This window comes from Sciurus carolinensis, chromosome 5, assembly GCF_902686445.1.
Source record: "Sciurus carolinensis chromosome 5, mSciCar1.2, whole genome shotgun sequence".
Classification (NCBI taxonomy): Eukaryota; Metazoa; Chordata; class Mammalia; order Rodentia; family Sciuridae; genus Sciurus; species Sciurus carolinensis.
This window is the reverse complement of record NC_062217.1, coordinates 26,757,391-26,781,582: the sequence shown is the minus strand read 5'-3', so window position 1 is coordinate 26,781,582 and position 24,192 is coordinate 26,757,391. Positions and strand designations below refer to the sequence as shown.

Sequence of the window (24,192 nt, the reverse complement as noted above, 5' to 3'; positions counted from 1 at the left end):
AGTCACTATTATTGAATACTGAATGACTTTAGAAATCAGTTTTTACTGTATACTTGATAATGTTTCTTAATGAATTCAACCTAAAATTACAAGACAAAACAGTATTTATATTGAAACTAATACTGTGATAGAGTTATTTCAATGCCAACTAATATTTGAATCACAAATAGTATCAAGCTTTTATAAATCTTTCCATGCTGTCAAAATTTAAAACTAAGAATTGAGATCTCCATTCCCACCCAGAGTTATTGTAGATATGTTTACCAGAACTCAGACTAGTTTCAGCAGCATTTTCCTGATGCAAGTGCAAGGAAATTTCCATATTACAAAATTCATTTACCTGTTCAGTTGAGGTACTTTTCTGCCTAACCTTTAATTGGAAGTGATTAATCTGCAATGTAAGGACATGCTAAAAGGTAAATACCAAGAGAAGAATAAATTCTTTAAACGCTTTCCAAACAATGAATACGCTGAATGAAAATCATATGCTTGTGATTTGATATCAATATGTGGCAGTATGTAAGTGGTACTTTTTGCAAAAAGACATTTCAAAGATGAAATATGTAAAATCTTATTAAAGATCGGCACTAATAACATAGAAGCATTTGTGATTGATTTTGATGTTAGGGAACATTAACTTTGAATTCTAAGTGAAATGTTAGCCCTAAAAAGAGTTCTATTCTTCCTATTAGGAGACCTGTCTTACAGAAAGTTGTACTCTTATTACTATTACAATATTTTGAATTTCATCAGTGAAAACTATGTCTTTTTTTTGTCTCATTTAAGTACTTACATAGTGTCTTCCATTTTGCTTGTGAGTTCTCAAAACCTTGAATGCTTACTGTCTGGACCTTATAGGAAAAAAAAAAATATATATATATATATATATATATATATATTTTGGTACTTGGAACTGAGCTCAGGGGCACTCAACCACTGAGCCACATCCCCAGCCCTATTTTCTATTTTATTTAGAGACAGGGTCTCACTGATTTGCTTAGTGCCTCAGTTTTGCTGAGGCTGGCTTTGAACTTGTGATCCTCCTGCCTCAGCCACTCGAGCTGCTGGAATTACAGGTGTGTGTCACTGAAAATATTTGCTGACCCTTACTTTACATCAAGATTTTTCTTTGGTCCTGTACAGTGTGTATCTGCACTTATGAGTAGAAATAAGCTAATTAATTTTGTTCTCACAGTAGCTTTAGAAGAAAATAATTTATGGAGCTGCTTTGTTTCTACTGAATTTATTAATTGCAGCTTAGTCACTGTAATGAAACCTTAGTGTTTTGTGTTAATGTTCTAAAGTTGAACAAGAGGTTTTCCATGATTGTCTAGTGTTCTATGGATAGATTCACTGAAATACTGAAATTTCTTACTGCATAAAAGTAGTGTGTTGTTTACTGCAAGTGTGATTCCAAAGTAACATAATGCTACCCTCAAAGAACTTATACTTGAATAAGGGACAAATAGTGTTTTAAAACACAGAAAGCAAGTAACTATTTTGAAAAATGTACTGGAGTCATTTGAAACACTTAGAACTAGTTATGGTTAATTCTGCAGAAGAAATTTTTGAACCCCTTAAGAATATATAAAATATTCGGAGTTAGGAGAAGTCAAGCTACCCAAACCAAAGGCAGACATAGAGAAATATTTTGATTTTTCTCTATTGGGTATACCCATTGTTTTACTGTTCCAGGAAATAAGAGAAGTACAATTTTGATTCTTGCCCTGGATATCATCTTCTTTATCTCTGGACTTCCATTCGTATAGTCTTGGGAAGAAAATATTTTTGCATAGAAGCCACAGGTGATTCTAGGCAACTTTTGGAAAGCCTGGAGAAAAGCCAGAATTACTGGGCTGAATGGCTTTGGTGTAAACCAGAGGTTTAGAAGGTATTCTTACTACCATCTTATAGAAAGGAAAGATTTATGATTATTTGCACTACCAAAAGCTGTAGAGAATGATAAGATTGTAAGAGATTACAAGTTGAGATGCATAAAGGGCTCACAGTTTTAATTCATTGGTTTTGTTTAGATTTAAGTTGTATGGGGTAAATAGATAGTAATAGGCTGTTTTTCAGATGTGTTCCATGTGTATGACTTTCTGCCTCTTGGATCCCAAAAGTCTCAATGAAAACCAATTTTCTGTGGTTTTAACTGACATCAGTGGAAACTATAACATATTCATATATGTATGTGATAGTCATATGTTTATTTCTATGTTGTAAAGAACAAATTGAATAAAGCAAAGTCATTTTTACTATTATTGTAGTTTGTGATAATTATAAATGAGCAAGGAAAGTGAGTATTCAATTCATGTACCTTCAAATAACTCAATAGTTTAGAGCTGTGTAATTTTTTCCTTCCTGTCTCCTTGGGCATTCTTTGTTATCTCCTTTGTACTTCCCAAAGGAAATTTTGTTCAGTATTATAAGATGATTTCAGGTAACCTCAAAGAGTGAAAGATAACTATTTTGACTTTCAAAGTAGTTTCAAGCACATATTTTAAAGAATGATAAAATTTAAAAATTTTTTCTTTTGAAAATTTTTATTGGGTCATTATAATAATATATAATATTGGGATTTCTTGTTACATATTCATATGCATACAGTATCATTTGGTCAATTTTACTTCTTAGTGCCTCCCCATTCCCTTAAAAAATATTTTAAAGTCAATACTGAAAACTTTTAAAAAGTCATCTTATTTTACCTTTAGGTCTCTGAAAGAAGATGAATTTGGCTGAGATTTGTGACAATGCAAAGAAAGGAAGAGAATATGCACTTCTTGGAAATTATGACTCATCAATGGTGTATTACCAGGGGGTGATACAGCAGATTCAGAGACATTGCCAGTCAGTCAGAGACCCAGCCATCAAAGGCAAATGGCATCAGGTAAGATTGTGTTAAGGCGTTTGATGAATGAGGGTGCAGCAATTTGTTATATTTGAGAGATGAGAGTTGGAAAATTAGTTTGGGATTTTGTAAGTAGTTCTTATTTGTCTGAATACTGAAATACATTTCATAGTACTCTGAGTAATTTTCTGATGTCTTACCTAGGTAATATTTTATCTTTTTGATCATGTGTTTTATGAAGTTTATTTTGAAGATATTTAACTTTAATTGAATGTATTTTTAAATTTTTTCAATTTTCATGAGTTTTGTCAGACTACACAGTTTTGAAGTAATGTATTTCTACTTGCCCTTTCTCTTTTCATTTTTACATGTAGTTTTGACCTATTTTGTTAAACTTTTTTTGAAAGTCTTCTTAAAAATACAAATGAGTCAGCAATCTAATAAAAACATTAATATATTTGCAGTCTCTTGACTATACAACTTGATTATATAATAGTACAGTTAATAAAAACTCGAATTATAATTTTTCCAATTATTGTTAAGACTTAAAATCCTTTTAAAATTAAAAGTACAAAGTCAAGCTTTCTTTGAAGTTTCCATTTCATGTGCTAATGCCTTTCAAGTATGTCTGATGATTTTTTCCACTAGTCAAAAATTAGTGTTCTTCTAAGTTTTGAGGGGAAATTTTGAGGGTAAACTTAAGTGTTACCAAATTATGTTGAATGAGAACACCATGCTTGCTTTAACTTGGGCTGAAAGTTTTAGTTCTGTTCTTTGTACTACCCCAGGCAGAATGGTTAGTGTGGGCTAGTGGCCATTTCTGTTTAGATGTTTCTGTTGTGTTTCTTTCTATTGTGTTCTGTAGTTTCAGTTCTCTTAATATAGCATGTTATGTAATATGTAATTGCATATGTTTGATTCTGTAACTTCTTTATATATTCTTTTCAATATGTTATTCAAAGTAAAGACAAAGGAAAATTTCTCATTATGCTTTACAGTAAAATGTGCTCTCTGGTTAAAAACAATATAATTGTTAAGATGAATTTATAATTTTTAATCTTTATCTGTTTATTTTGAAAATCAGTGTGGACTCAGAATTTGAAAACAATTGCCACATAATAAGTGCTCAGTTGTTTTTAAATGTAGGGGGCAGTCAAGTTAAACTCAAAATAAACCTGGAAGAACTTAAGGCTGAAAAGAATCAGATTTTAGTTGTGTGTAATTGATAGCATTATAGTGTTTTAGACTTTCAGACCCTCATGGCAAGCATATCATGGTGAAATTGGGCGTAGGAAATTCTGGTGAAAATTTTGACTGACAAGTTTTTGGATTCTATTTACAAATGTATTAAAAGGATTTAGCATAACAGATTTAGCATAGTGGTTAACTTGTGACTAACTTACATTGCTTGTTTTAAATTGTATTAATGATCATCATAGTCTGGTTGAAATAGAGTTCCATTGTAACTACTTCTCTTATGAAAAGGTATGTAATTTTGTCTTTTTTCAAACCAATCTCTGCTTTTCTCTGTATATTACTCTGATAGTTTTTTTTTTTCCTTTTTGATGATGGTGGTTTTGATATTTTTTGATTCATTTTTGCATACTTTGAATGACATTTTAAAAACTCGAATACTGTATCAATTTATTATTTATAATCTTTGTAAACTTTAGACTGTTTTCTAGCATAAAGGCCTTTTTTTTTTAATTTTAAGGTTCGGCAGGAATTACTGGAAGAATATGAACAAGTTAAAAGTATTGTCAGCACTTTAGAAAGTTTTAAAATTGAAAAACCTCCAGATTTTCCTGTGTCTTGTCAAGATGAACCATTTAGAGATCCTGCTGTTTGGCCTCCTCCTGTTCCTGCAGAGCATAGGTAAATGAGACTTCATATCTCTCATGGAACTTCTAGATAATCGATATTCATAGTGAAGCTTTATTTGAACAAAGTATGAGACAGCATTTTTAGGGGAATGTAAATTTAATATTCGCTTATAATTTTTATACCTTATTGTTTTAGAGTTACATATTTTGTTACATACTTTGCTTTTGGAATACTTTACTACTGTAGTAATAACAGATGTTCTAAAATTTATCAGTTAAGAGAGGTCTTTTAGGCTCCATAATATCAACATCAAAACTTAGAAACTTGGATAGTTTTTTGTTTTGTTTTTGTTTAAAGACACTCACTACTTCATGTAAAATGGTGGAGAATTGAATTCATCTTGTTGGACCCACAGATAATTTCCAGGCTCTTAGAAGGAACTTTACTATCAAATTTCTGAATGTGGTGTATTAAGTGCTTATCTCCCACTAGTTTTTTCTGAAACCCAGCCTATGCATGATTTATATAAATCTCTCTCTTTTTGCTCTATGTTTTCTTGTCTGGACACAGTGTGTTTTTTCTTTAAGGAATACCCATAATCCCCATCTCAAACTCAGCAATTCATATGTATTCTTCTAGTTTCTCCTCCACTGACAGTTCTCTCTGCATCTTTTTAGGTTGCATAGCATAAAAGTTTGTTCAGAGCAGTTATCATGTTGCATTGACTTGCTTCTTTACAAGATTAAGGAACTTTGCAAGGGCAAGGACCATGGTTTTATTTACTGAAAACAAAAGCCAAGTAACAAATTTTTGTTGCTAACACAGAATTTGGCACATGGTAGGAATTCAGCCAAGGTTGAATGAATAACTCCCTTAATTTTGCAAGTGAGGAAACTGAGGCCCAAGATACCCTGACTTGTAGGTTAGGTTAGACCAGAATCTTAGTTTACATCTTTCTGGCTTTCTGACCCCTTTATTGTGAAGTGGTATTGTGGCTAGGGTGTTGCACCATAGAAAATAAGTTTTCCTTTGGTCAGTAGCTGTGATGATCTGTTTAACTGATCTCTTGAAGTTTTCTAAAAACATTTAAAGGACTGTGAAAAGTGGTTAATTTTTTTTTTTTTTTTCAGGATTTTTTTTCCACTGAGTTAGATAATTTTGTGACTCCCACGGTAAAACCACTAGATGAAGATTACTTTTTAAGGACAGTGTCAGTTTTTCCTCCAATGTAATCACCGTCTGGTGTTTTGAATTAAGTGATCCTGATCCCTCAAAAGGCAAAGGGTTATAGGATTGTTACCTTGGAAATTCCAAAGTAAATACCGGAAGAAATAAATAATGGCATTGTGATCTTTTAGAATTTGAAAATTTTGTTTGTGTGTGTAATAAAGTAACTTTTTTCTGTAAGTCATTAATTCTGAAGTCAATTTCTAGTTTAAATTTAAAATCTGATAATCTAAATATAAGAATACATGTTCTGAATTGCTAGAGCTCCATGATTCATTTAAAAATTTAGTGCCCACAGATAATAACTGATATTCATGGCATAAACTGAATAAAAAATTATGGATAACATTTTCCCATTGGTGAATACTAACCCGAAAACTCCTCATTAGAGAAACACTGGACCAGTTGGGTTTTTTTCTTTTGTCCTTCCTTACCTGTCCATATGTAGATCTGATTTATTTTTGTACTTGTTTTTTAATCCTTTTCATGAGGAAAAATGAATAGACCAGAATGTCTATTTCTTCAAATCTCCTTTCTCCATACTAAATTTTAAAAATCTTATGTGCATGTATGTTTTTCCTCCGTGGATCAGAAAAGCAAATCTAAGACTATGTTATCTGGGGGAAAAAAAATTCCATTTTTGTGTATATATCAGTGACAATAAGAAAACATCCAACAACTCCAGGAGGTTTTTACTAGAGTTGGAATTATTCTTAGTACCTTGAGTAATAACATGGAGTTAATAGTTTCAAACTTAATTAATAAAATCTTTACGTAGCAAAGCAACAGGAATGTCACCAACAATGTTATAGTGATGTAAATATAAAGCAAATGTTAACCAAAAAATACCAGTTTTATGAGTAAAATTCCTCAAGTAATTTTATTTTCTCCTTGCAAATTTTGCATAAAATCTTAATTTTCTGAAATACTTTGAATAATTCTGGCAGAGAGGATATTTTTAAATGTACAGGTCTTATGAAGTTGGTGATCATTTTCAGGGTAAGGATAGTTTATAGTTATAGATCATTTACTGTTTGTTTTATAAGCATTATTTGAACTTCCAGCGAGCCCATAAAGTAGATATTGTTATTATGAACTTGTATTATCATTGGTAATTTATTATTGTGAACCTGAGTTTCAGCTGAGAATACTGAAGCTTATCAAAGTTTATTATTTTTCTGAAGTCATCTGAACAAGAAAGTGGTAGGGCCAGAATTTGAACCCAGATCTCAATTTTAGTGTTACTTGTATATCCTCTCTACTCTATGAAGTTTAACCAACTCCCCTTTCTCCCTTCCTCCCCCCGCCCCCCGTAACTTTGGGAATAGGAAAATATAATTAACTCGCACCTTTATTTTGTACAAAGCTTTTCAGGTATGCAGTTTACGTGTTTGATTTTAACCAGTTATGTGTTAGTCCTGTTTTTGGTTCCATCCTTTTTACTTCATTGACCTCTGATAAATTTTTTCTCCATCCTTGTTGCTGCATACGAGGGTAATGTGTACACTATAGTTTTTTCACCAGTGGTTTTGTTGCATTGTGTGTCTGTGTCATGGTCTGCTGAATTTAATTATGATTATGTTTTAAATCACCAGCAACTGCTTGGATAAGTCAAAGCAATCCTTTAAAATAGATTGGTTGCCTTAAATTTGGAGAAATGGAACTGTAAAAGTAGGATCATGAAAGGAGGTAGTAGCTGTATCAGAATTAAACTCCAAAAGAGAGGAAGTCTTCAGATCATTCTTAGTGTTCAAAGTTAGAAAGTTTATTGTATTAATGAAATGATATTCATAATATTTTGCATGTTGGTTCATTAAGTACATTCTCTTTAATGAGATGATCTCTTCTAGTGAAACCTAAACCATGAAACTAAGATTTTTCTATTTTAGAACAGTATTTGAAATAGCATATATTCAATTCTCTTTGTTCAGCTTAAAAATAAATGTGGTAGATCTTTTTTCCACCTTTATTGAAATATAGTTGACAATAAAAAAGGTGTACTTAATGATTTGATATACCTGTACATTGTGAAATATTCACCACAATTAAGCTAATTAGCATATTCATCACCTCACATAGTTCACCTTTTTCTTTTTGTGGTGAGAACACTTAAGATCTACCATCTTAGAGCACTTGCCTAGCAAGCGTGAGGCCTTGGATTCAATCCTCAGCACCATATAAAAATAAATAAAGGTATTATGTCTACCTACAACTAAAAAATTTTAAAAATAATTAAAAAACTATCTACCATCTTAGTAAATTCCAAGTATATGATACAATATTCTTAACGACAGTTTGCTGTGTTTTAGATCTCTAGAACTTACCTTGCACAACTGAAAGTTGGTACCTCTTGACCAACATCATTCTTGCTGTAGTTTGAGTGTGACCCCAAAGCTCATGTGTTGGAAACTTAATCCCCTTTGCAATAACATTGAGAAATGGGACCTTTAAGATGTGATTAGGTCATGAGGCTCGACCTAATAAATGTTGTCATCGTGGGAGTGGGCTTGTTATAAAAGCCCCCTCTTGCTCTCTAAAGCTCTCTTGCCATTCCCCCATCTATCCATGAAATGATGCAGGGAGACCCTTGTCAGATGTGAGCCCCTCAATCTTAGACTTCCCAGCCTTCAGAACTATAAGAAATAAACCTGTTCTTTATGAATTATCCAGTCTCAGGTATTCTGTTACAGTAGCAAAAAATGGATTAAGATACTCTATTCCCTTCCCCCTCAGCTTCTGGTAACCACCATTCTACTGTTTCTAAGTTCGACTGTTTTAGATTCCATGTATAAGTATTCAGGCAGTATTTGTCTTTCTGCAACTTATTTATTTTTCCCTTAGCATATGTCCTCCAGGTTCAACCATGTTATTGCAAATATCAGGATTTTCTTATTTTTAAAGTCTGAATGCTATTCCATTCACCTGTTGATGGATGTTTAGGTTGTTTCTTTTGAATGTATATTGGGAAATGGGATTGTTGGATCATATGGTAGTTTTATTTTGAATTTTTTGAGGAGCCCTCATAGAATTCTCCATAGTGGCCTTTACAGTTTACTTTCCCATGTAGTAGATTTTTAAAAACTATATCTTTGGGGAGAGGTGGGAGTGAGAATAGTGTATACAAGCTTGAAATTAATCATTTGACTTATTTTGTATCGGTAGACTAAAACTCAAGTAGACCTTCTAATGTTGTGTCATCAATCCCAGGGCACTTATTATGTAATTTGTTTCTGTGTACATACAAGAAGATTGATTTTTTAAAAAACAAAAATCAGTGCTATTCTGGAGAATTTCAGCAAAGAGGAAGTTTTTATTGACTTGGTATTAAAGTTGTTTCTTTCGGTACCCAAATAGATTAATTGGTAGCATTTAAAAACCCAGTCTGCAGTGAAAAGATCAATTAAGGCCAAAGTCAAATACTGTTAGATAGTAAACTACCATCTCATCTGTACAAATATTTTACCTAGTCTCTGATTTAGTTATTTTCCTGGAATTAGATGATTGGAAAGCAAGTTTTTGTATCAATTTCATTACATCCTACAAGTTCACTTTTCTGTGAACTGTTTTTCCCTTTGTCAAGTATACATATGAGATTGCTTTGTAAAACTGTTTTGAAGTCTTAGGAAGAAAACTGCTATATCATTGATCTGTCCAACATGTATTTCATAAATATCATCATATGCTAGATGTTGCCTTTGGCCCTGAAGGCAGTATGGCAGCAACTAAAAAACCCATAGGCCTTGACCTCAAGGAACCAAGAAGAGAAAATAAGCATCTTAGAAAACTTGATATTGTATATGCCAAGTACTGTGCCAGGAGATCCTGACCACATATAGTGGGATGCAGACACAAACATGGTCTCTGCCCTTTTTAGCATTTGGTCTTGTATATGGGTGTGAGAGCCATTACTGAGATAGAGTGGATTGGATTTAGTCATTCATGAGATGTAGAGAAGGGGAGAAAAATTGGTACAGATAATTTAGACCAATTTGTTTAGACCATGCTGTTGAACAGGAATTAGAAACGAGAGCCAAACTTTGAGAGAGATTGGGATTAGTAGTATTTAGGAATCAACAACAACTAAGGTTGGGGCAAAAATTTTAAGGTCATTCTTTATATGATAGAATAGGTTATTTGTTTAATACTGTTTGTAGGTTGGGGTTCTATTAATTTTCTTAACACTCTGGAGTCATATTATCTTCTAAAATTCTGATTCTAAAATATGGAATAGACTCTGGTTTTGACTTTGAGTAGAATGTAGGTAGCAGAGTTGTTTAAGCAGAGTAATAAATAACTAATATTAATTGTTTTTATTGTGCTAATAAACTCTTAACATGATTTATTTCTTAATTTTCATAACCACTTTCTACAATAGGCAATATTGTTAACACCAAGTGTTTTAGAAGAAGGAACATGTTTAGAATCTCAAGTTACTTTATCAAATACTGCATATAGGTCAAATAGAGTAAGGACAGAGATTGGATTGGATTTAGGTGCATGAGCTCAGTGGTGACCATCTTCAGTGCAGTTTGGTAGAGTGGTAGAGAATAATGGAGTGTGTCTAGAGAATGGGAATAGAGGAAATGAAGACAGAGTCTTGCTGAAAAGGGAAATAGAGAAATTGAGTGGAAGTTGGGGAAGATAAGGAGTCAAGGTTTGTTATTTTAGAGAGGAGAGGAATAAAAGAGTTTTTATATGCTGTGGTACAAAGAGGAAAATAGACTCTATATGGGCAAAATGCACAACTTCAGAAGCAGTCTTAGAGTAGACAGAGGAGGTGGATCCAGTGCACATGTAGAGGGAGTGGGAGAGCAACTGGCTCAGTCACAGGAGGACAGGCAGTTGGTGCAGAGCAGTGGCACACACAGAGGTGACAACTTGTGCAAGTTCTTTTGTGATCATTTCACTGAGGAAAGCAAAAGCAAACAAGACCATCTGAGGGTGAGGACAGAGGGAGCAGGGTCTGAGTTGTAATCTGAAGTGTCCCAAGGGTGGGAGGATGTTCCATTTGGCTTCCTTGTTTTATTTTTAAATTATATCTTTTATGTAAGTAGTCTCTAGGGAGCATTATTCTTACATTATAGAACTCAGCAGTCACTCATTTGAAATTGATGATTTGGAATTCTAGGTATTTATTACATCAAGTGCCTAAAAACGTGGTATTTCTATCTTTTTTTATGTTACAGAAAAGGCAACTGAAAGATAGAAATTGTAATCATTAGAGATAAACTAAAGAGTGGGAACGAGATAGTGGTAAGTCAGAGTGAAGCCATAACACATTACTTTTACATTGCTCTTGAAAAAAATCTTTGCCTTATACTTTAGCCACTGTCATTCCGCCTTGTTGTTCCTTTGGCAAACTGCTCTACACTGAGGAGTATACATCTATTTCCTTTCACTGTCCTTTACCCCTTAATTACTAGAAATTGTGGATTTTCAGTTATCGTAGCATACTTTTGAAGATACTGAATAACTTCCTAATTGAATAATGGAATGGCTTTTCTCCAAACTTAACTGCTTTTCACCTTTGTAACATTTAGTGTTTACCATCTCTTCTCCCTCTTGGTTTCTGTGGGATTACATTATTCTGCTTTCCCCTCTCTTTTCCCTTTTCTCACTGTGGCCTCTCTAATTTCCTTCTCTTACTGTTCTCTAGTTCTCAGCCCTCTGTTCCTTCTGTATCCAGTTCAACTTAATGTCCCTGGCGTCTCGGGTGCAGAGACAGGTGGGAGAAGGACTTTGCCTGCAGGAGCTCATGTTCTAGGAAGGTTGTTTCCTTTGCACAGAGCCTGATAATTAACTGGCTCCCAGCTACGAGGATCGTCATTGTAGCTCTGCCACTTAGTGTCTGTGAGGATGAGCCATTCATCCTCTTCATCATTTTCCTCCTCTGTCAATTGGGATCAGTTATGACAGTTGCTTCACAGGGTTATTGTGAAAATTAAATGATTTAATGCAAGTGAAGTGTAAAGAACAATCTGGTACATGTGGCATGTCAGGAAAGGTTTGGAGCTTTATTATACACTCCCACCCATGTGATTGTTCACGTCTTACCCTGACCACCCTATTTAAAATATTTTCCCTTTCACCTGTCTACTCTGTCCCTTACTCTGCATTACATTTCCACGTAGCACTTACTGCTACCCGGTAGTAAATTATATGTATGTTTATTGATTGTAAGACATGAAAATTTGGGTCCTTAGATTTACCCACTGCTGTATCCCCAGAACCAAGAACAGTATCTGGTACAGTGTAGGCATTCAGTAACTGTTGGTTGAAAGAATGAGTGAGTAAAATGCTTACTAGATAGATTTGTTCACTTTTTTTATCAATTGTTTTGTTTTCCATTCCTTGCACTCTACTTTCTCTGGATTCAGTTTCATCTTTACTGAAGTATATTTGGTAGTTCTTAACAGCAGAGGTCTCTATAAATGTAAACCGATTTTATTCTTAAAATAGTTAAATATTATTCTCTCACTCTTAAATGATAGTTCAGTATAGGTTACTGGGTTGGTAGTTATTCTTTGTTTTAAAGGTCTATTAGTAATAGTATTATTTAGCCTTCTGGCTTATATTATTAGTATAGTTGTATTTTGCTTATGGCTAACTTTTCTTTTTCATTGTTTTTAAGACTTTATTTTCTGTCTTTGGTGCTGAGCAGTTTCACTGCAAATTTTCTTACTGTGGATTTATTTTTATTTATGCTACTTAAGACTTCTATTTCCTTTATTTAAAATTCCTTTTTAATTCTTTTCATCATTTTAAACATACTTATTTTGTTGTCTTACCTTCTGGTAAGAATAGTTTTGTACATAAAAGAATATTTTACATTTTATCCACTCTTTGTTGTCTTTTTATTATTTCTGGTGACTCTTGTTTGTATTAAAGTTAGGAATGTCTCTTCAGTAAGGTTTTAATTAGCTTTCCCAATGTGTAGCTTATTTGGAGAGGGCATCACTCCTGAAAAGGTCTGTTTGTTTCAGTCAGGTGCCTTAAGGACATCACCTGCTCAAGATCACTTTTACGTAAACTTCTTTGCTTAAGTAGTATGAAGTTGAATCCCAAAGTGGACAGGCCCTTGACTAATATTTCTAGAGGAGACTTTGCTTGACTCTAATAGAAAACAGACCCAGACAGACAAATGTTTTTACTTTCTCTGTTTTAAATTCTACCCTTTCATTGTGGTTATTGCCCTTTGAAAGTCCTGACTTTATGTTGTAGTGTTAGTACAGCTTCTGTGATTTGCATGGACTTAAGACCCTCTTTTAGGTCTCACTATTTGGTCACTAAAACTTAAGCCCTCAGATGACCCAGGTCCCACACCCCTAAAGGTCTGCTCTATCATCATCTCACAGTTTTTTCTTTCTTTTTTGCTTTGTTTGGTCTATGAAATATTTCTCTTACCTTCTGGTAAGAACAGTTTTGTACATAAAAGAATATTTTACATTTTATCCACTATTTCTGAATGTGTTATTGTGGGAAGGTTTTTCAGCTTATTTTTATTATCACTGTGTTATTTTTGTAGTTCTGTCATAAATTATTGAGAGTCTTATTCTACAGTTGGTTGTTTTTTATGATTTTGGTATAGTGGAGGGCTGTTTAGTAAGGCTTTATTTAGTTGCAGGATTTATGTGTGGACAGAAAAGGATGTCTAGTGTGATTCTAAAATACGTAGATATTTTGCTAACTTATAGGCTTCTCAGATTTGCTGAGATGATGTGATATGCCACTGGTAAGGTATTCCCTTATCTTACAAATTAGTAGCATAATCTCAGAAATTGACTAGAAGCAGGAGAGAGACCTGTGAGATATATAAATTCAATAAATATTTGTAAAGGTTGTGTAGTCTTAATAATCTGAAAGAATACCATTGTCTATCTAGTTTTAAGATCTAGTTAGGCAAAAATAAACTTAACTCCTTCAAGTTCATTGTTCTTTAGAATTAAATGGAAAAGATAAGACGCAAGCAAGCAGTTAACCTGTGTGACAGTAGTGAAATTCCACTGTTAGATTAAAGAATTAGTGATGTTATTTCCTTCCTCAGAATGTTTGAATGACTGATTAGCAACTGTAAATAGGATTTAGTATGGCCCATCTGAATCACTGACAAGAATCTACTTAATGTCCCATCTGAAATAAATGGTTGTGGGTGACATGAGAATGCTGAGGGCAGCCCCCATCGTTTTAATGGGATCATATAATATTTGGTGTGAGATGTCTGCCTGCACCGCCAGTTCTTATACCAGCTGCAATTTCTGATTAATTGTACCTTGGTTAACTTGCATAATGAGTGTTTTCTGAACTTGGTAAATATCTCTTAACTCCTAGATAAATAAAATAGACTAAGAATTAGGACCTGTAAGATTAGTGGTAATAATGGTTTTCTCTCAAGAGAGATGTGCATAGTCCCATGTTTATTAATTTTACATACTTAAAATATTTAAGAAAATGGTTAACAGGAGTTTATATATGCAATTCTACATTAAATATATTATGTAATAATTTTTGATTTGTGATTTTTTTTTTTACATAAATATTTATGCCAAGGACCTTCTTGGAACTTTAGAATTTTAAGATTGTAAGTTTGATTTGTCATAAGATTAATAAATATATGTAAATTATTCTTAAATAAAGAGTGGAAGAACTAAGGAGAAAATAAATTTCTGAATATAGGTAAGTAAAAAAATTTTGGTGGCATTTTGTTAACTAGGTTTGTAAATTGGACCAAACATTTAAACTCTGTTAAAAGTGACTTCTAAGATCTTTCTGTCTTGTACTAAAAAAAAAAAAACCATTGTAGTGGAATCAAAATATTTAAGGAAAAAACTGAATGTTTTTTATTTTCAACTTTAATAAGTTGAATATCTTAAATCAAAACCTCTAATGAGTATCATCTGCACAAAATATACTTTTATGGAAGATATAAAAAACTAAAAAACAGCATTGTCTACAGTACTTAATGTATCTCTGGGTGTGATTGATTTGCTTGAGATGATGAGGGAAGAGTTAACCTAAGGTAGCCTTTTATATTATATAGCATGGTGCTTAGCATTCAGCAAGAGTTCAGATATTTGTTGAAAGAATTAATAAATAATATTCTAAATAGACTTCAGTATGATATTGTTTTTAATTTTCTGATAGCAAACAAATTTCTTAAATGCTTTTTAGAACTGGGATTTATCATTAAAGATTGAATTTGGTGAAGTCACTTGATTTGCACTGCAATTCAGTAGGGAAAGGTGGGTGGGTCTTATCAGAAAACGCTTCTGGGTTAATTAAAATACCCATTTAGGGGGAAAATCTTGCCACAGCCTTCCCCATCTTATATCTTATAGAAACATTGATTTGATCAATACTTAAAATATAGGAAATAGTAAAATAAAGCTCCTAGAAGAAAACATGGGAAGGTATCATCATGATTTTGGGGTAGCAAAGATTTATTAAAAAACATGAAGAAAAAAGATTGATAGGTGAGACCAATAATTATTGAGAGATACCATGAAAAAGAGTCAAAAGGTGAACCACATACTGGAGAAGATAATTTTAATATACAAATGGTTATTATAATAACAATAATCAAGAAATTAGTAAAAAAGAATATGACTTTTAAAACATGGACAAAAGACTGGAACAGCTATTCTACAAAATAAAATGTATACATGACTGTAAGCAAATGAAAAGATGCTTAACATCCATAGTCATTTCAGAAAGGCAGTGTAAAATCACAATGAGTTGCCACTACATTGCCACCCAAATGGCTAAAATGGGCTGACTGGCATTCTCATACATTGTTGGAAGACTGTTTACTAAAGCTAATCTTTAATATGCTTTATGACCCAGCAACTCCACTGCTGACTATATACCTCAAAGAATTGAGTGCTTATGTCTTCATTATATGAACATAATGCTCATTTTCATAGCAGCTTTAATAGTAACCAAAAAAATCCTCAAAAAGATTAGATATACGAGTATATTTATGTGGTAGAATACTACACAGCAATAAATGGAACAAACATGGATGAATTTTTCAGGTAATGTTTGAAAGAAGGTAACCAGACACACAAAGTGTACTGTAGGATTTCGTTTATATGAAACTGAAGAATAGGCAAAATTAATCTGTGATATTAAAGTCAGAATAGTAGTTGCATTTATAGGGACTTGTATTGACAAAGAGAGAGTCTAAGAGCTTTCTGGAATATTAGGAAATGCTCAGTATTTTTGATCTACTGGTAGTTACATGGTACAACTTTTTTGAGTTGCATTCTTTATTTTTAATATTTTTAGTTGTTGATGGACCTTTTATTTAATTAATTAATTTATTTATATGTGGTGCTGAGAATCAAATCCAGTGCCTCATGCATGCTAGGCAAGCACTCCACCACGAGCCACAACCCCAGCCCTTGAGTTGTATTGTTAATAGGTGTTCATTTTACTATATGTAGTTGTACCCAAATGAAAAGTAAACTTAAAAAGTTCTTAAAGTCGGGATATTTGGAATCATCTTTATTCTGAAACACTGCTCAGTTCAAGAATCTTTTCTTTCTCAAACTTTTTTAAACTTAAAAAAATTCGTGATGTATTATTATCATCCCATTTATAGAGGAAGAATGTGAAGCTTGTAGACATTGATACTTGCATATATTCAGTATTTAGTAGACCCTGGAAGTAAAATGGTACTCAGGTTTTAGGATTCCAAATCTGCTGATTTCAGGCCACTATTCTGTTCACTGTGAAGGTTGAAACAGTATTTGTAGTATTTTTAAACCAATCATAATATTCAGCATAGTTTCTGTAATTATTAGGTACATAATAAATATTTTCTAATTTGAAAAAACAAGTTATATATCTGATGAATTGACATCTGAGTTGATAATCATCACTGTTTAATTTTAGAGCACAGGTTTAAACTTTTTTCTCTTTGTTTTTCATCAAATAATTTATCTTGAATTCAGAAGTCTCATGTTTTGACTCTTAAGTTCTTCAGTGAAAATATCTGTATGAACTACTTGGAATTTATGTTTCTAACCTTTTTATTAGCTATGGAGAGAGGTGTGTTTTCCTTTTAATTTAATTCTAAAGTTATATAGATTAACGTAATAGAGTAAGATTGTCTTTCTTTTCTAGAAGTTAGCTTTAAATAATGTGAATTAATGTTCTTGGACAAAAATCCTACTGTTCCAAATTATTTACTCTGATACCCGAATTCTAACAACGAATGGACAAATAGATGTAACCAAGGAGTTTAAAACCATCATCAAACAGAAAGGGGAAGTGGAAAGCTCAGTAGCTGTAAGAAGGAAGGAGCCTTTGTGTCTTTCTTGGAGAAAGTTGTAATAGTAGTTGTAATAGAGAAAGTTGTAATCCTGTTTCTTAGCATGGTATGGAATCAAGGCCTCTTGGAAAAGGTCTCTCTTCCTTTGACTTCATGGAATCATGTAAGAGTGAATGTCTACCAAACAGACAATCCTATTTCTGTCACCTGATATTTTATGGAGCTTTTCTAGGTTCGGATCCAGGAGATTCAGTTTTTAAGATGTATAATCAGAGCCCTCATTGTGTGCACATGCTAAAACTTGTAGCAGTCCTACAGTTTCATTTCTTAGGTGCTCAAATATTTAACTAGTGTTATAATTCATGTTTAACATTTTATTAACTTCTGAGTAGAAAAATTGCAATTATGTAAGATATAAAGAATCACAAGATAATACATTATGATGTATTAAATTTAAGATGAAGAACTTTACAGTATGACCATTAAAGTCATTTGTACTTCTCCATATCCTCCTGTTCCCTTCCCTCTATTTCAGAGAGAGACTACTGTTCTGAATTTAGTCTTAATCTTTCCCTTAATCTCACTTTATATTTTGACTATGTATGTTGGTATCACCTTATTTTGCTTGGACTCCTACTGTCTGTATGCTTTGAACTTGTTTCTTCACTCAAGATTATGGTCCTGAGATTTCATCTGTCATTGTTTTAAGTAGCTGTAATTAGGTTCACTTGTCTAGTATTTCCTATTATATGAATATAATTTGTGTACTATTCTGATAATGGATATTTGGATTATTTTCAGGTGTTTATTACAAGCAATATTCATAAGAACATTTATGTATAAAATTGGTGAGAAAAAGGAAATACTAGATTTAAGGGGAAATCAGGTGCATGTGCATGCACATAATAGAATAAGGCGTGTTTCTTATTCCTATAGGGAAATCTCAAGTAGGAAGACTGAGTGCAGTGTAGGCACTTCTGACTTCATCTGTAGATCTAAACAGTTATTCTCTATATTTGAAATGCCGTAAGCTGGTATAGTGGCAGTCTTTTTGACCATTAGGACAGAGGTCAGTGATGTTGTGTAACCCTACTAAAGTATCTTTTTAAAGAGAGACTAGCCAAAGAAGCCTTGAGAGTCTTATTGTTTACCCAGTCTGGAAGCTGTCACTGAGTCCTTAAAGTGAAGCATGACATTGTGCAGTGATGCACTAATGGACAAAGAAGTACAGAACAGAATCAAGAATGTCCTTTGGGAAGTTGTCAGGGTCTGTTACAAATGTAATATCAAACTGCAATGAGATGGAACCGAAAACTTAACAAAGCACAGCCACACTTCCTGCGAGACATGGGACTTGACACAAATGGAACATCTGGCTTCTTGAGCAGTTTCATTCAGACCATCTATAAGCCCATCAAAATATTTGAGTGGCAGGAAAAGGTCAGCAGCAGCAAATACTTGGCAGCCTGTGTACCAGCTTTGAAATAATTTGAAATAATTCTACAACATAAGCCTTCCTTAGCTGAATGCGTATGCAAAATGGACTGTGGCAGTCCTAAGTGACTGTTAAATAGCAGGTTGCAGTGGGGAAAGCATAAGCTAAGACGGAAGGACTGTCTCAAGGTCGACCCTAAGCAGTGAGGCCTAACGGACAGGCGCAGCAGCTGCAGAGCATCGTGCTGTGCAGCTGTAGGGGCTGTCCTTGCTGTTGGTGAGCAGAGGCTTTCACTTGGCTGTTGAGTCTAAAAAGCAGGACCACAAACAATGACAGATGTTTAAATAGCAGGCACAGCTGCTAACAAGAGGGCAAACTTGACATGTGTTCTGGTTGGATGAGATTGTTGATCTCATATTACTATCTTTGGTTGTACTCATGAATGTGATTAGGAAAGATGTTATGCACACTAAAGTTGTACTCCTACTTTATACCTCTTTAGAACAGAAAAAATAAGTTAGAAAAAACAGTGTTTGCATTGAAATACTGGAAATAGAGCAATTTATCATTATTAGTCTTGAATTCTTTACCAGTCTATTCACATTTTTATTTTATTGACAGAATACTGAAAAGACTAATAATGCCCTAAGAGCCAATAATAATATTTAAATTACAAAGTACCTTATTGCCATTTTACTATGCATTATTTTTTAGTCCCTTTTTAGTAGATTTCTTTTATAAGATTGCTTATTTATTTTCATTTCTTGTAGGGCCAGCACAGTAGAGGCTGTTTTCTATTTAATGGATGTTCAATAAATAGTTAAATGGACTGAACACCAGGGATTAAGATGTCAGGTTATGGTAACCTAATTGTATCTATTAGGGAGACACAGTTTTTCACCAGCCATTTTTATCTTTGCAGTTTCAGGTTATAGTCTGATTCCAACAATTTGAATACACTGTTTTAGACTGGCAACACATTGGCCCTTTTAATCTTTTTTGCACCAAGTTTGCAACCTTTATGACTTTTCATCCATTTTCCTATCTTTTTGGATTTGTAGTTATATACCACATCACCTTTACTGATACTAGGAATTAAACTCTCTGATGAGTTAGGTGAATTTAACAGCATGACTCTGAGAAAGGAAAAATAGGTATGGTATAGGGATGAATAAGCAACCCCCAAAAGGAATCTGAAGTATGACAGATATAAGTATAGCCATCAAGAGAGAAAAGGAAGTAATGCAGGAGACTGTTCAAGGAAGAACTAGGTCCCTCAGCCAAGATAACAGAGATTACTAAATACCGACTCAGAAACCTCAGATCTTTACTATGTGAAGGGGCCAAGTTTTACATGTATGAAACAAAATATGCTACTCTGTATGCACATGCATATATTTGTCATAATTCTTAATCACAGTTGGAGGCAATATAACGGAAATGATCCTGTACTTTTTGGCATTCTTAAAGCATGAATGATATTTTTACATAGAAATTCCTCTGTTTATAAGATTTCATTGTTAAGCCCTGTCATTTGTAATTTGATGAATGAAATGTTGAATTTCTAGTACAGAAGCAGAGAAAATCATCTTGTATAAAAAGCTAAAATTTGTAAACTGTGCTAATAGTTGTATTTTGAATTCTTAAAGAATAGCTTTCAATGCTTTTTAAAAGGTTAGCTATTATTGGTTTAGGACAGCAATGAATAAAGTAGTTGTCTTACCATTACGTAATTAATCACAGGGGGTATTCTGTGTTGCCCTCTATTGGAGATTAATAGCTACTTTGGCAAAGTGCTGCCATATGTATCATATATATGTATATGTAATAATTGTATCAAACAACATGCTTTAAAAAAAAAAAAAAAAAAAGAATTGAAAACTAGCCTAATAGTCATGGCCACAAATTGGAAATGTAAGGTTTTGGGCTTCTTGATTTAACAGTTTTATTTACTAAGGTAGTAATGATATACTTTTGTCCTTAATTAATTTTTATTTTTTATTTTTTTGTCAGAGCTCCACCTCAAATCAGGCGTCCAAATCGAGAAGTAAGACCTCTGAGGAAAGAAATGGCAGGAGTAGGAGCCCGGGGACCTGTAGGCCGAGCACATCCCATATCAAAGAGTGAGAAACCTACAAGTAGGGACAAGGATTGTAGAGCAAGAGGGAGAGATGACAAGGCAAGACTGTCTCTTTGCAATTCACTCTCTCGAAGCCCATGACTTTGGTGGATATTACGATTGTTGCTGGCTTTTCAGGGTATCGTGGTTCTAATGTGAAGGATTAAAAGAAAGTCTGATTTGAAGCCTGAGTGATCTTAATATTTTGAAGGCCAGGCTGCAAAGTAAAAATCTTCAGAGAGAAAGCAAACACACATGGACTCTTGGAAAAGTATTAAGTAAAACAGCTACTTTGTAGCAGTATTTCAAATAGTTTGAAAACTTTAAAAACAATATTTTAACAAATATTCTGAATGAAAATAAATAATAAATGAAAACATAATTGTAGGAGAAAGACTTATAAGAAAGCAAATTCATAGAATAAGGTGAAAGATATGATTTACTACTGTAAAATTAAATTTAGCTGAATTTATAGAGTATTATAAGACTTTTATTTTCTTTAATGAGAAAATGTCCCTTGGTGAACATTCATTGTGCACATTTACTTACCTAGGAAATTGATTTGTCAGATAAATTTAGTCGTGGATGGAAAGTCTGTACTGCCGATAAAATGGGCTTTACAACAGTGGGTGGAAGATGATTGCACAGTAAGGAGTTAGTCATGATTATCTAGTGTATCTCCAGTCCTTAATTTTAGTGAGAAGACAAATTTTTAGTGATAGTTTTTTCATTCCAGCATGATGTTACAAATGAATGATAATGTAGTGAACTTCCACAAAGAGGCTTTATTTTACTAGTTATAAATTCAGGATTTATCATTAAATTCATGCCATAATTTTATAACTGATAGCAAGTAGTTATCTTTCAAAACTGTATGCTGTATTCGAAGGTTTTTATTAGCAAGTTTTAATCAGTAGATAAGGACTCTAAATAGATCAATTTCCTAGGTATTATGCATGTTGAGTCTGTGACAGAATAAAACTGGTGTTTTCTGGGTATTTCTACTCAAGAGATTCAAAGACATATTTTACCTTTCTGCCTTACTACGACACTGAAAATGAATAGTATTTTTTGACTGTTTGTGATTTGTTGATGCTTTTATTTCATAAAACAGTAAGTGAATCCATCTCAGTTCCTTTTAGGAATTATTGAGAGATACTAATAAATTATTTCCTGTGGAGAAATTGAGCTGGTTTCCCCCCATTATTAAAAGCCACACAAATGGATGCTTGAAATTATGTATCTTAAGTTTCATCTTTTTTTCTTATTTTTGTTCAGCTAACTTCAGTTTGCATTTTAGAGAATGAAAGTAGGGGTTGAAGTCCAACCCTCACTCTGATGTTCGCTTTTAAGTCAACTTTTAGAACAAGATAAGGAACTTTGTCTTTAATTTCATGTAATACAAGAGAAGAACCATGGTTTATTGGATGCTTCTTTTGCTAGGCATCATTCAGAGTGATTACAGAATAATTCATGCAACAGTTCCAAGAAGTAGGTGTCTTATTATTGCTATTTTACAGACAAAAAAACTGTGCCATAGAGCACTGAAGTAACGTGCCAGGGTGAAAAGTGAAGTCTAGAGGAATGGAGTCTGTAGAGTCTCATGCCTTTGTATTCTTTCCCCCCATAGTATGTAGTATCCTTACACACCAAACTAGATTTTAAAAATCTGAATTGGATTTGAAAAACGTAATCCAGAATAAGTAAATGTTGATTTTTAAATGTGTCCAATGATGCTTAAACTGAGACGAAAACAACTGAGCAGCATTTGTTAAGTATCAAATACCTTTTCTTCTGGAGGTTGTAAATAGTCTTTCGTGATGTTTTCAAATAATTTTCTGATTATTAGCTTTTTATTCATTGACACTTAAGTACTCAGAATGTCACTGTAAACTAAGCCATTTATTAAAAAAAATAAAATAAAAAAGAACCTTCGTTGGTTTGGAGATAAAGAATTTTCTGAGTCACTAAAAATAAAAGGGACTTAAACTCATAGAAACTTCATTAGAATATGAAGGGGTATTTGTTTGGTTCTGATTCTCATAACCATTTAAATATTCATTAGAATACTACAGTCTCAGAAACTAACTGAATTGTATGATAGGGTTTGAAGCTGTTAGGTAAAACTGGTAGACATCAAATTCTGTGGAAAGGTAATTTGAAAGCGAATTTTAAAAACATCCTCAGAGATTTTGTAGGCTCTATCCCTACTGCCCACCTTAGTCAACTTCCTCTTGAAACCAGCTTTGGGGAAAAAAAAAAAAAAAGAATAAACTAGAAAATTCAGTTTATTGCCCATAATAAAGACAGTATTATTTTGAGAAAAAATTTAGTTATGTAAATAAGTAAAAATTTAGTTAATATCAACATTTTTGTATGCTAGCTTATGATCTAATGTGCATTTATTGCTTTGAGTCATGGTCAGATTTTGAATGCTGCTGCTGCTATACTTTAACCACTGACTTTATTGATATAGAAAAGTGAGGATAAGAGAAATTACATACCTTGCTCAAGGTCCTTGTTATATTTGAATTTTTAGTGTAGTAGCAAATGTTACTTGTCCTTGAACAGTCTTGTGCACATAGACACATTCACACATGAGTTTGTTATACATCTGATAAAAAGGATGTGTAGCACATAATTTGTAAATAGTAAACTACCTTATGTTCTTTTTATTGTAAATTTCGTAGAACCAGTGGACTCCCACAAAGTACTCTTGCTCATTTGGCCCAATTCTTCTATCTGTGCCTGACTTGCATTTGCATTTGATGGGGAAATGTACTGCTGACTTGAATGTTAGTGGATAATGTGTTTTTATTAGTAAGATGGTGATGAAACAATAAAAATATGCTGGAATTCACTTATTCATCAAAGACTTGAATGACTTTGATAATTTGGATAATTTTCACATATGGAAGAATTTTTAGTGTGCTATTTATGATGTAACAACAATTGAAATGGCACACTTTTAAGTTTAATTTGCATTATTAAAATTTTTCCCTTCACTTCTGAAGTCTAAACAGTTAACAGAACAAACCAACCCTGATTTATAGCATAGCAGTTGCTGATTTCTCTGTTATAAATACCTCCATTGTGACAGATTTCCACATGATGTCACTGAAATGATTCTGGATGAGAATGGGTAGCCTTCTATCATGCAGGGTTTCCACCATACAGATGCAGTAGACTTGAGTAACCTCCAGAGAATAGGTAATGCTAAGGTCATTAAGAAGTAAGGAATTTTGAGTATTATCTTTTCTAAAAATATAATATATTCTAAATTTGTGTAATTTACCATTAACTAATGGCAGTGTTTCATTGGCTCACAAAATTCCTGAAAATTTATTAATTGACTCTCACAAACCAAAAAGAAACAGTTTCAGCATAGCACTGTATGTAACTTTTGTAACTGCCCCATAATATGTGTAATCTCAGGGTCAAGAAGTAGAACATTTGGTGCCTCA

At 33.1% G+C, this 24,192-nt stretch overlaps 1 protein-coding gene across 7 annotated transcripts in view; it reads left to right on the top strand.

Annotated features, from left to right (window-relative positions):
• Nucleotides 1-24,192, top strand: part of Katnal1 (katanin catalytic subunit A1 like 1) — an 87,343-nt gene that overhangs the window by 12,964 nt on the left and 50,187 nt on the right. For all 7 annotated transcript variants that reach the window (XM_047553654.1, XM_047553652.1, XM_047553659.1 and 4 more), the window contains 3 exons: nt 2,715-2,890; nt 4,566-4,726; nt 20,623-20,788. In XM_047553654.1, the coding sequence (XP_047409610.1) occupies nt 2,729-2,890; nt 4,566-4,726; nt 20,623-20,788 (489 nt within the window). In that variant the 5' untranslated portion in view covers nt 2,715-2,728. The remainder of the gene's footprint in view (nt 1-2,714; nt 2,891-4,565; nt 4,727-20,622; nt 20,789-24,192) is intronic.